This window comes from Mesoplodon densirostris, chromosome 6 (assembly GCF_025265405.1).
Source record: "Mesoplodon densirostris isolate mMesDen1 chromosome 6, mMesDen1 primary haplotype, whole genome shotgun sequence".
In the NCBI taxonomy this organism is placed as follows: Eukaryota; Metazoa; Chordata; class Mammalia; order Artiodactyla; family Ziphiidae; genus Mesoplodon; species Mesoplodon densirostris.
Genome location: NC_082666.1, coordinates 133,975,873 through 133,989,749, shown reverse-complemented (window position 1 = coordinate 133,989,749; position 13,877 = coordinate 133,975,873). Strand labels below are relative to the sequence as shown.

Sequence of the window (13,877 nt, the reverse complement as noted above, 5' to 3'; positions counted from 1 at the left end):
TGAAGATAATATTGTTACAATATATTTCTAAGTAAAAAGAAAAAAAATACACTAATGTAATTACAGATCATCAACAATGCTTTTAAAGCCTGCCAAAGAGCACTATGCTGTCTTCGCCAAATTAATTTTTGTCTAGGTCCATTTTATTTTATTTTATTTTATTTTTATTTTTTATTTTTTTTTTCTTTTTGCGGTATGTGGGCCTCTCACTGTTGTGGCCTCTCCCGTTGCGGAGCACAGGCTCCGGATGCGCAGGCCCAGCGGCCATGGCTCACGGGCCCAGCCGCTCCGCGGCATATGGGATCCTCCCAGACCGGGGCACGAACCCGTATCCCCTGCATCGGCAGGCGGACTCTTAACCACTGCGCCACCAGGGAGGCCCCCCATTTTATTTATTTATTTATTTATTTTTTCCTTTTTTTTTTTTTTTTTTTTTTTTTGCGGTATGTGGGCCTCTCACTGTTGTGGCCTCTCCCGTTGCGGAGCACAGGCTCCGGATGCGCAGGCCCAGCGGCCATGGCTCACGGGCCCAGCCGCTCCGCGGCATATGGGATCCTCCCAGACCGGGGCACGAACCCGTATCCCCTGCATCGGCAGGCGGACTCTTAACCACTGCGCCACCAGGGAGGCCCCCCCCATTTTATTTTTTAACAACTTCATGAAGGTATAATTAACATGACACAAAATCCACTCACTTTAAGAGTACAATTCAATGGCTTTTGGTAAATTTACAGAGTTGTGCAACCATTGCCATAATCTAATTTTAGAACATTTTCAATATCTCAAAAAGAAACAATTTACCCATTTAATGCACTAGATTTTATTAGAAAAAAATTCAAATAGACACAGAGAGAATAGCATAACCGCCTCCCCCAGGTAATGATCATCCAGCAACAGCCATTATCAACATGCATGGCATTTTTATACACATTTCACATAGTCCTCAAATTGATCACTGAAATCACCTCTTTAAGGTGAGTGTTCAATAAGCTAGGAAATAAGTTATTTTACCAGAAATAAAATCCTCCATTAAAAAATGTTTTTCTTGAGGAAAGACTGGTAAGGAAGTTTGTAGGGACTCTTCAAACACAGATTCAGAAATTGCTCTAAAAGAATTTAAAAAATGAAATGAACGGATTAGAGGACCTCCTGTCACTATAAAAAATAATTTTTTAATTAAAAAAAAAACACACGGACTTCCCTGGTGGCACAGTGGTTGAGAGTCCGCCTGCCAATGCAGGGGACACAGGTTCGTGCCCCGGTCCGGGAGGATCCCACATGCCGCGGAGCGGCTGGGCCCGTGAGCCATGCCCGCTGAGCCTGCGCGTCCGGAGCCTGTGCTCCGCAACGGGAGAGGCCACAGCGGTGCGAGGCCCGCGTACCGCAACAACAACAACAACAACAACAAAAAACACACACACAAGGCTGTTTCTACTCACAGCAGGCAACCAGAGTTGGAAATAGTTTAATGACTGAAGTTCTAACGAAAGCAAAGTAAACTATCTTATTGGATTTTGTGATAACCATCCAGATATTGGCAGTGCCACGAGGGGTGTGACCCTAAACTCAAAAAATTGAAAATGTTAACTGACACAAAAATCATTTTGATGATATATAGAATTGTCTTCATATTCTAAATTCACTATAAGTAGTAAAAATTAGACAGAAACCAAATTTATTTCTAAAATTGGTGAGCATTTTTGAACTCCCAAACGTTCAAGACAGTCATTACCAATTATACCAATACAGCAAAATAATAAGATCACAGGATTAAGATTCTAAATAGTTTAAAAATTCTATTAATGATTTAATGTTAAGAAATAATTTTATTTCAGGGATCTCCCTGGCGGTCCAGTGATTAAGACTCCATGCTTCCGATGCAGGGAGCACAGGCTGGATCCCAGGTAGGGGAGCCAAGATCCTATGTGTCATGCAGTACAGCCAAAATATTTTTTAAATTTTTTTAAAAATTGCATTTCATCAACTTTCTCCATTGTTTTCTCCTGAAAAGCTACCATATTCACCATCATTTCACTAGTATGTGGACGCATGTCTGGCCTTCCTAAGTGGAGGTGGAACCCCATGCCACACTTAAGCACAGAAGGGCTGGGGTCAGGCTGCCTCTCTTAAAATCCAGGCTGTATTAGTGGATTTGGAATTGACAATGGGCAGATTATTTGTTCAAGTATCTATTTCATCATCTGCAAAACACAGACAACACTAACACCTCCCTCACAGGGTCATTGTGAAGGTTAAATAAAATGACCCATGGGAAGTACCAAGCACTATTGTTATGACAACTGCCCAATAAATGACTGCATTTTTGCTTTATTATCATTTCTATTTTTCTATACCTCTCTGTTAAACCTATGATAATTTCCATAAAAGAGGTAGAAATAAAACTGAGTCAAGTAATGTAGAAAATTTCGTGAAATTCTAAACGTTTGTCTTTTAGGTGCATACTACCTTCTGGAAAATCATCTGGTTTTTGTACGTGCTCGGCATAAAGTACGCATAAAGTCGTAGGACATCGGATGCTTGGCCCGAGAAGAGCACGGCATTGACGTTCATTGCCCAGGACTGAATGATTAAAAAGTTGAAAAGGTGTACTTGTAGATGGCTCAGGCTTTCATCGGCAACAATCAGAAAATATGGGTAACTGTCTTCCAAAAAAGTTTTCCACTCTTGTGAGAAGCACCCAGAAAAGTCTGTTCGAACATCAATATTGGTATTATGCTGAAGGTGGAGAATTAATGCCTTTCTCAGAGGAAGAAATTCAGGGATGCCGTTGTATGCATGCTCAGCATCCTGTGGGGTAGACAATTTTGAAATCATCATTTAGCTGTCTACTAGTTTTCTTGGTTAACACATACCATGAAAGTCATTAAAGGAATAGGCTCCAACACAGTTGTATTCTGTTTTATAGTCAGAACATAGACCCTTGATCCTTGACTGTCATTCTGCAAACACAGGCCACAAATCACAATTTGGGTTTAAATACATCACACTTTCCCTCTCCATTCTAATTCTTCTCCTCTCCGATCTCACTTCAAAAAGAAAAAGGAAGAAAAATATGGAAAAGCAAATGGTAGCTATAAATCATCCACAGGGAAAGCTGGGGTGGATCACTCTGCAGGGACAGTCCCAGGTCATCCGGAAGTAGCCCCGGTTTTTATCAAAAGCCCACAATTCATGCATTGCTTGCAGGCAGTCAGCAATGTTCAAATATCTAACAATAATACAGATCACAAAAGAACTGAACAGACATGCACCAAAACCTCCAAGAATAACACACTGGCTACCTTTAGGGATAGAATGAGGAGGAGGTGGTGGTATGATACATACATGTATTTGAAACTGAAGACCAAGTATCTTCCCTTGGATGTATTTACGGCAGAGCAAATAAGAACGAAGCAACATTGGTGAGTCTGATCCACCTCTGGGCTCAAACAAACTATTTTGTTTTTGTTTTTTTTTTTAGATGTTGGGAGTAGGAGTTTATTAATTAATTAATTTATTTTTGCTGTGTTGTGTCTTCATTTCTGTGTGAGGGCTTTCTCTAGTTGTGGCAAGCGGGGGCCACTCTTCATTGCAGTGCGCGGGCCTCTCACTATCGCGGCCTCTCTTGTTGCGGAGCACAGGCTCCAGACGCGCAGGCTCAGTAGTTGTGGCTCACGGGCCTAGTTGCTCTGTGGCATGTGGGATCCTCCCAGACAAGGGCTCGAACCCACGTCCCCCACATTAGCAGGCAGACTCTCAACCACTGTGCCACCAGGGAAGCCCCCACAAACTGTTGAGTTTTGAAGACAGAGGTGGACCTACTTGGAGTTGGGAGATTAGAACCCAGAGATCAGCTCAGTCACTTCTGAGGACAGCCCTCCCCCTCCTCCAGGGTCCTGTGTGTCCTCACAGGAAAGCTCCATGAGGGCAAATAAAAAATAATCCTCTACAAATGACCCAATTTCATTCCTTTTTATGGCTGAGTAATATTCCATTGTATATATGTACCACATCTTCTTTCTCCATTCGTCTGTGACGGACATTTACGTTGACCTGGCTATTGTAAATAGTGCTGCAATGAACACTGGGATGCATGTTTCTTTTTGAACTGGGTCGTCTGTAGAGACGTGGATGGACGTAGAGACTGTCATACAGAGTGAAGTAAGTCAGAAAGAGAAAAACAAATATCGTATATTAACGCATATATGTGGAATCTAGAAAAATGGTACAGACGAACCGGTTTGCAAGACAGAAATAGAGACAAAGAAATAGAAACAAACGTATGGACACCAAGGGGGGAAAGGGGGGAGTGGGAAGAATTGGGAAATTGGGATTGATATATATACACTAGTATGTATAAAATAGATAACTAATGAGAACCTGCTGTATAGCAGAGAGAACTCTACTTCACTTGGCTGTACAGCAGAAACTAACACAACATTGTAAAACAACTACACCCCAATAAAAAATAATAATAATCCTCAATGTAGTCATTTCTGAATGCTGGGATTATGGGTCACTTTTTTTTTTCTGTTCTTCCCTTTAAATTTGCTGAAGTTTTATAGATCTACTTCACTTTGAAATAAGAAAAAAAGAAACTACTTATAAAACAATGTCATTGTAGTCTTAGTTCTCAAATCATAGAAAAGAACCCAACTGTCAAGTTACCTTGAAGAAAACAATGGCAAACTGTCCTCCTTTACTAATTAGATCCACAAGGTAGCGTTCAACCAGGTAGAAGAAGTGCAGGCCCTGTTCAGGCCGCAAGGATTTCTCACAGACGTGTGTCATCAGCAGTGAGTCTCCATCAATCAGAAAAAACTCAGATTCAACAAAATCATTGAAGAGACTGTCATAACTAAAATACAAACAGTGAAAATGAATAATTACACGAAGATGAAATCAGGCCCAAAAGGCAGCAGCTTTATTATCATCATTATCTTCATCATCATTATCATCAAGAGCTTGATTTACTGAGTAATTCTTTCATGTTGGTCTCTACACTGCCTTGCCAAAGACACCCACACGCATGAGTGTCCTTCACAGGAAGAATCAGCATCACCTCCGCTCAACAGGGAAGGAAACTGAGGCTCGAAAAAAGAGCACTTTATCTAAGGCCAAAATGTGGGCTGGACTCAGGGACTGAACACCTATATCTGAATATAGACCTTCCTGCTTCACCAATCGCATCCTTTCTAAAGAAGATGTGGCACATACATACAATAGATTGTTACTCAGCCATAAAAAGAAACGAAATTGAGTTATTTGTAGTGAGGTGGATGCACCTAGAGTCTGTCATACAGAGTGAAGTAAGTCAGAGAAAAACAAATACCGTATGCTAACACATATATATGGAATCAAAAAAAAAGTCATGAAGAACCTAGGGGAAAGACGGGAATAAAGACACAGACCTACTTGAGAATGGACTTGAGGATATGGGGAGGGGGAAGGGTAAGCTGTGACAAAGCGAGAGAGAGGCATGGACATATATACACTACCAAACGTAAGGTAGATAGATAGTGGGAAGCAGCCGCATAGCACAGGGAGATCAGCTTGATGCTTTGTGACCGCCTGGAGGGGTGGGATAGGGAGGGTGGGAGGGAGGGAGATGCAAGAGGGAAGGGATATGGGAACAGATGTATATGTATGACTGATTCCCTTTGTTATAAAGCAGAAACTAAAAAAAAAAAAAAAAAAAAAAAAGACACAGACCTACTAGAGAATGGACTTGAGGATACAGGGTGGGGGAAGGGTAAGCTGGGACAAAGTGAGAGAGTGGCGTGGACATATATACAATACCAAACTAAAATAGATAGCTAGTGGGAAGCAGCCACATAGCACAGGGAGATCAGCTAGGTGCTCTGTGACCACCTAGAGGGGTGGGAAAGGGAGGGTGGGAGGGAGGGAGACGCAAGAGGGAAGAGATGTGGGGACATATGTATATGTATAACTGATTCACTTTGTTATAAAGCAGAAACTAACACACCATTGTAAAGCAATTATACTCCAATAAAGATGTTTAAAAAAATAATACATGGAAATTGTACGCATGATTTCAAAAAGATTGAATAAGTGCTCTCAAATACGGGGAAAAAAAATCTCATCCTTTCATAAAACAATGGGTTCATTGACAGCTATGGACAATAAAGCAAGAGAAGACTGTTTCCACTGACCATCAAACAGCTCTAAAAGTTCTGTGTTCAACAATCTCATATATATATAAAATATTATAATACGTATACTAAGATAAATGATAAATAGATTAGAAATATGGATAGATGGAAGGATGAATGGATAGATAGGTAATAGATAGACGGTAGATGATAGATAGATGAAAGATGGATAATCGCTTTAAGGCCAATCCGATACACAGGGAATAAGATGTAGAAATTTATATCTCTTGATTTATTACAACAACACTCACTCAGCTTTTGCCATTTGATCCAAAATCAACTGTGACATTTTCTCTAAAAGCCTCATGTACTTTTCTAAACCTAAAAAAAGAGAGCGAGAAAGAGAATGAATTATTTTCCATCAATTCTTTTTAAAAGAGCTATCATTTACAAATTATTTGAGAAAGAAAAAACAGTCATAAAGTTAATTCTATTAAATCTGGTAGCTTGCAGAATCAGTATTTTACAATTTATAAATATTTTAAATTGAAAATTACCCATTCTTGCCACGTGCCTCCAACCTGATGGAAAATATGAAATACAGCAAATATCCTTTACTGTGGTACCTCTAAGTGGCAGATGCTAATGAAAACGGCAGACCTACAAAGAAAGAAACATTAGAAATGAATTATTCCATCAACAAACAGTACTGAATGACTACTGTGTGTTAAACAAAACTTTAGGCACTGGGAATAGAAGAATGAACAAAAGTCAGAATGCTGTCAGCTCCCATGAAACTTAAACTTTACCAGGAAAGATAAATATCCATCAGAAAATCATACAAACAATGGAACACTGCAAATGCGACCAAGTCAAAAGGTCAGTGGAAACTTCCCTAAAGAAGCAATGCTTGAGCTGAATTCTGAAGGATAAGATGAGAATTAATTAAACAAAGGGGTGGGGTGGGTGGCACTGCAGGCAGAGAGAACCCAGAACACCTGGTGCAAAAGCCTTGTGGCGGGAAAGTGTGTGGATGGTTCTAGGTCCCGAGAAGAGGCCAGCCGCGCTGGAGTGCAGAAGGCCGCAGAAACACAAAGTCATGCAGAGCCTCTGATCGCATGTTTGTCATCCTAAAATCTACTGATGGATTTTAAGCAGGTAGTAATGTGATTGACTTTGCATCTTGGAAGATTACTCTGGCTCCAGTACAGAGAATAGATGGGGTGAAGCAAAGACCCCGCTATTGAGGCGGAGAGAAAGCCACTGTTCTAGAACAATGGTAGTAGCTGCATGCAGTGCAGCTGGACAGTAGTTTGAGGCACATGTTCATCTTAGACACTCAGAAGGTGAGTTTGACATGATGAGGCAATGGATCAGCTACGGATAGAGAAGTGGAGCCCCTTAGGATTCTACCTGATGCAATCGGATGGAAGGCGAGGCTGCTCCCTGGGCTGGAAACCCTGGGATGCGGCCAACGTCAGGGAAAGGTCCTAAGTTCATTTGTGGTCAGCCTGGGTTTGACTTACTGTGGGATATGTCCTGTAAGTAATTAAATGTACAGGTCTGGAGATAAGACATGAGGTCTGGGCTAGACCTCAGTGTGAGAGCAGTTTCAGTATTATGGTTAAGTGAGGCCACCGGTGTGGATGAAGTCGCTTGGACAGAGAGACACAGCATCAGGAAAGACAGTATCAGATACACAAGATGAGATGGGTTACATCACAACATCCCAGAGGTTCACGGTACCCTTAACGTCTCAGGACTTTTTTTTTTAAATCGTACTCCTAGGACAAAATGAATACCTAATAGTTCATGTAGTAAGCAGTGAGCTCCAAACAAATTAAGTCCTAACACCTTCATTTGAAAATACAACGCACATAAACTGAAAGAGATAATACAGGTTTTGAAATTAACTAACAATGACTAATGGGGCATGAGTGCATGCTGGACACCGGGCAGATTTTCAACCACAGCTATGTTGGCAGAATAAAGCCCCCTTCATCTGACAGGTAAGGGACTCCCGGCCTGTTCCCCCACCCTCACACATCCTACAGGAAGCTCTTTTCCATATTAAACTTTACCCCAAACTCGTTCTCACCTAAACATCACACAGAATCCATAATCATTATGCTCAGTTCTCTCTCATGTAAGGGAGAAACATGCTAAGGAAAATAAAACCAGCTACCTATCATAATAACCACGAGTGAATATGTACAAAAAATTAGAATCGCTCGACATTTAAGGGGGGAGAAAAGAAAAAATAAGAAGCCAGATGAACAAACATGATTCAAGGACAGAGTAGTCCTTTTAAAAAAAAAAAACTCCAGGGCTTCCCTGGTGGCGCAGTGGTTGAGAGTCCGCCTGCCGATGCAGGGGACACAGGTTCGTGCCCCGGTCCGGGAGGATCCCACATGCCGCGGAGCGGCTGGGCCCATAAGCCATGGCCGCTGAGCCTGCGCTCCGCAGCAGGAGAGGCCACAACAGTGAGAGGCCCGCGTACTGCAAAAAAAAAAAAAAAAAAAAAAAAAAAAACTCCAGTTAGATTTCTCAATAATGACAATGACATTAACTAATAAAATAATAACACGTTGCTACAGCAAAACAAAAAAAGTAAATGCTCATAAAAATTTTAAATACAACTTCAGAAAAATAATTTATGCACAGAACAATGGAATGGGCATGCTGAAATTTCAAGTTAGCGATCTAGGGGTTAAAATCCAGGAAATTTTTTAGAGGAGAGAAGAGAAAATCAAAGGGATGGAAAATAGAAAGATTACTAAAATATGGAGGAGAGATCAACAAGTTCTAAGTCCATTTCACAGTAATTCCAGTCACAGAGAAGTACGATTGCACAATGGGGTGGGGATAAATTAAAAGTAATCAAAGATATAATACTTAGCATAACATAACGATATTAGGCCAGAGTTAAAGAAAAATATACTTTTTTAGATTGAAATTTTTTTCCAAGAACTGAGCAGAAATAATGGCGAAAGAGAAAACCATGCTTAGAGACAGCTTGTGAAACCCGAAGAGCTCCAGGAATAGAGAAAGACAGAAGCACCACAAAGAGGTGTAAGGCAAACAGGCAGATGTGAGCAGAGAGAGCATGGGCGCTGCCAGCAGGACGCCGGGCTTCTCACCCCAGCTGTGAACATACTACAGTTGAGGTAAGTTACTTTCTCTGTCTCACTTCACTCATCCACTCGTCGGACAATCATATTACTCCCCCGGCTGTGTTTTCAAGCCATTTAGAAGTATGAGCTGATACATACAAATGGATTAAAATAGTACCTGGCACACAGGTACAACACATCAAAATGAGAGCATTACTGGATGTCTTGATAAAAGAAAAGAATACTTTCAGAGTTCTGGGAGGAAAATATTTTGAACTAAGAATTCTGTATCCAAACAGTCATTCAATTCATCAGGAGGGGAAAAAGACAGTACTGCTAGACATTTAAGAAGTCAGGGGCTTCCCTGGTGGCGCAGTGGTTAAGAATCTGCCTGCCAAGGCAGGGGACACAGGTTCGAGCCGTGGTCGGGGAAGATCCCACATGCCGCGGAGCAGCTAAGCCCGTGTGCCACAACAACTGAGCCTGCACGCCACAACTACTGAAGCCCACGTGCCTAGAGCCTGTGCTCTGCAACAAGAGAAGCCACCGCAATGAGAAGCATGCGCACTGCAACTAGAGAAAGCCCACGTGCAGCGACGAAGACCCAATGCAGTCAATTAAAAAAATTAATTAAAAAAATTTAAAAAGCAGTCAGAAACCTCACCAACTACTCATCTTAAGTGAAAATTTATTTTAAAAGATAGTACAGAAAATTGAAGAAAAAAGATAAAGAGGACAATTGAGAAACATTGAAACTATGTATGGTCCACAAAAATTAAAGGAAGCTAAAAAGAAAAATAAGAGGATGCATGACACTTTGAATTTTGAGAAGTATCCATTTCAAGCAGTAGTCTTAATGATATAGAACTATGTTTCCCAGCCAAAGACAAAGACTTCCTACAACTGTACATAATCATAATTTTGTAAGTGCTGCTAACTGGTTTTCCATTTTTGAGTCAACACAGAAACAAATCACAAGAATTAAAGTCATAAAATACTATAAATTATGACAAACACTGATAGTATGAAATTAATACAATTAGCCAAATTGGGAGGTTCATACATGGGGAGGCTTCATTTCTGTGAGGCCGGGGGTAACCCAGCTAACAAACAGAGACGAAAATGTAGAACTGGGTGGTTCCAGTTTACAGCTTCTAGTAAATTAATCGATCTCGGCATTTTTAGGTGATAACACAACAAAAATAGAGGCAAAGAGCTGTTTCCATACAGAACTACACCAGTGTGGAAATACTCCGGGGGGGGGAGGGGGGGAATCTTAAACCTGAATTTGATCAAAACTCTGGTAGCGGGCCTCCCTGGTGGCGCAGTGGTTAAGAGTCCGCCTGCCGATGCAGGGGATACGGGTTCGTGCCCCGGTCTGGGAGGATCCCATATGCCGCGGAGCGGCTGGGCCCGTGAGCCGTGGCCGCTGGGCCTGCGCATCCGGAGCCTGTGCTCCGCAACGGGAGAGGCCACAACAGTGAGAGGCCCGCATACCGCAAAAAGAAAAAAAAAAAAAAAAAAAAAAACTCTGGTAGCAAGAACTGTCATTTAGAAATTTAGAAAACAGAAGAACATGTTAAATGTTAAAATATACCAAGAGGACTAGTAGAATCACTACAAGACAAGATTTAAAAAAACAACAACCGGGCTTCCCTGGTGGCACAGCGGTTAAGAATCTGCCTGCCAATGCAGGGTATACGGGTTCCAGCCCGGGTCCGGAGGGATCCCACATGCTGTGGAGCAACTAAGCCCGTGCGCCACAACTACGGAGCCTGCGCTCTAGATCCCGTGAGCCACAACTACTGAGCCCACGTGCCACAACTACTGAAGCCCACGTGCCTAGAGCCCGTGCTCCGCAACAAGAGAAGCCACCACAATGAGAAGCCTGCGCACCACAAGGAAGAGTAGCCCCCGCTCGCAGCAACTAGAGAAAGCCCACGCGCAGCAACGAAGATGCAACGCAGCCAAATAAATAAATTAAAAAAAAAAAAAAAAAAACCCCACCACCAATATAAACTTTCAAACAAAACCCCCAGCTTATTAAGAAATCAATTGCAAGAGGATGAAAGAGATGGTAACAAACTTCCAAACACAGTAGTGTCAGAACCTTGTTTGGGTTCTGATTTTAAAATCTTAAATCCAAAGAAGGGGGAAAAAAAGAGGAATCGTGGACTACACGTTGGAGGAGAGACAGCCAGAGCCAGAGAACACGGTCCAGGCGATGGTGGAGCACGCAAGGGGACCGCTCCTGAAACATGGCCTGGAGAGGAGCCGACCCGCAGTGGGCAGGATCTGAGGGTGGCCTCTGAGACCCCAGCCTCCCCGGTGTGCCCCGCCCCCATAACCTGTCCCCTGGGCGTAGGCAGGACCTGTGACTTTAGTGGGACAGCGTCTCCCCCCATGGGGGTACATCTGCGAGACTATCATACACACAGGAGAAAGGAGATTCTCCTGCTGGCTCTGCAGACCTAAAGCTGAGGCTAAGCCCCTCAGCGGGGTCTCTACAGGCCAGGAGGAGCCTCGGGCCAACAAGAAACAGGGAGCTCCAACCCCACAGCTGCAAGGAACTGGATCCTTCCAGCCAGCGGATTCGAGCCGGGAGACGCAGGTCCGGGCTCAGCCCCCTGCCTGGACTTGCCATCCACCGAAACTCTTAACACGGTGAATTTCGACGGACTTCAGCCACTGAAGGGGTGATCATTTGTTGCACAGCAATAGAAAACGAATGCGTACCCCTTGACCGTGAATACTTCGTTAAAACAATAAATTCTTACAGCGCTAAGCCACTGGAATGTAGGAATCACCTGGGACACCTTATGAAAATGCAGCCTCTGATTCTGCAAGTTTGGTTTGGGTCCGAGGCTCCGAAGGGATGAGGAAGATGCTTAGTGCTGCCCCGTCCAGGGCTCACCGGCCCTGCCCGCCTCTGACGCGCCTTGGTCTTCCCAGCAGCCCCATGCCCACCCTTTCTCCGAAGAGGACCCTTAGTGCCTGCGCGCCCGTCTCCGTCCTCAGACCTCAGACCTCAGCGCTCCACGGCCCCGCCCCCGCCAGCGCCCACCTCCTCCTTGCAACTCCCGAGCTCTGCGACGCACCGCCCCCCGCAGCATCCCGCATCCCTCGCCCCCGCCCTGCATTCCCGGAGCCCAGCGCCTGCGCCGGGCACCTCCCCGCGCCCATCAGGCCAAAGACCTCGAGCCCCTGCGAGTCCGCAGCGCCCCGGGACCCGCGACCCGCCCTCACACCCTTTACCCAGGACCGAACCTGGAGCCGGACCCGCAGCGTCTGCAGGGCGGCTGAGCGCTCCGCAGAGAGGCAGGAGGGCGCGGAGCGCAGGGCAGGTGTAGGGAGCGGGCGGGGCGGGGCGGGCCCCCGGTAGGCCAGAGGTCCGGGAGGCTTTCGGTTTCCTTTCTCGTCTCCAGCACTGCAGTTTCAAGTTTCGTTTCACCGCGCTTCAGTGTGTGAGCTGGTGGCGGAGGGGGGGGGGGCCGCTGAGCATCCTTCCGCCACAATATCCAGCAAGAGGCGGCAGAGGACTTGGGGGTTTGGGCATGAAATAGAGGGAAAGGAGGCAGAGACGTCCGGGAAGAAGAGGCGGGATGAGAAATCGGGGAAATGGGTCCGCCTAAAACACGGTCACAACCTAGACGTTGCGGGTTACGTTTTACTCGGCAGGAAGCTGTAGGACTTCGAGCCCAGGAGGCAGCATCTCAAGAAACCCTGAGAAACTGCTCTGAGGAGGTGAGGGGGGCGGAGCCAGATCACATCGCTTTTGCAAGAAAGGGCAGGTAGTCTGAACGCCGGAAGATGATTGTTAATGAAGGAAAACCAGACGTCTCAAGTTAAGGAACTTAGCGCTTTTCTATGTATGGGAAGATGCAAGGGTCTGGGCTCACTGGAATCATTCCTGTGATCTGCACGTCAGCTCTCTGGGGCCACGGTTTTCACATCCCGAGTTTCCGCGTGGCTCACCGCAGGGAGTGGCCGCAGTCTGATGGCTGCTGGATGGCAGGTATTCTTTTCCTTCCTGAGTTCCCTCAGGGCTCACCGGCTCACTCTGGAGGGCTGCAATCGCTGATGACTGTGACGTCCTTTGTTTAATGATGGGGCAGGAAATATTCCATTTCTCAAATGTAAGGTACTGTGGAATCTGAAATTCCACCTTTATGCAAAAAGAAAAAGAAAACCAGTTAAGAACGCGTGAACTTGGAGTTTCTGTGATGAGAAGCTGAGAATTACCGTTCTGTGTCAACTATATTTGGAGCTTTCATGGACCGAGAAACATCTTTCTGTAAAATCGAAAGCGCAACATTCTCACTGTTTTTTGCTGCACCACGTGACTTGTGGGATCTTAGTTCCCCCACCAGGGGACTGAAACCCAGGCAGTGAAAAGGCAGAGTCCTGACTGCTGGACGGCCAGGGAATTCCCTATTTCTCACTTTAATTGATGTTATTTTTACGTAATTTCTGCCTGTTGATGTTTGCAGTTGCTTAGTGTGCTCACCTGCTGAATTTCATGAACTTCCTGAGCGTTATAAATGTGCCATTACGTTGGAATTCCAGGAGGTGGTGGGTGGGGGAATCTTAGCAACAGTGGGAAGCCAGGAGCTGCTCTGTCCGCAAGAAGAGAGGTCCAGTCTCTCACTGC

The 13,877-nt window shown here is 44.5% G+C and overlaps 1 protein-coding gene across 1 annotated transcript in view; it reads right to left on the bottom strand.

Moving 5' to 3' along the window:
* LOC132492237 (probable ATP-dependent RNA helicase DDX60) overlaps window positions 1–12,663 on the bottom strand; it is an 80,274-nt gene extending 67,611 nt beyond the window's left edge. Inside the window, exons 1-5 of the mRNA XM_060101607.1 lie at window positions 12,494–12,663; window positions 6,671–6,773; window positions 6,425–6,494; window positions 4,669–4,858; window positions 2,467–2,808 (exon numbers count right to left, since the gene is read on the bottom strand). Coding sequence (XP_059957590.1) covers window positions 2,467–2,808; window positions 4,669–4,858; window positions 6,425–6,494; window positions 6,671–6,674 — 606 coding nt within the window. The 5' untranslated portion in view covers window positions 6,675–6,773; window positions 12,494–12,663. The remainder of the gene's footprint in view (window positions 1–2,466; window positions 2,809–4,668; window positions 4,859–6,424; window positions 6,495–6,670; window positions 6,774–12,493) is intronic.
* Window positions 12,664–13,877: the final 1,214 nt, after the last annotated feature.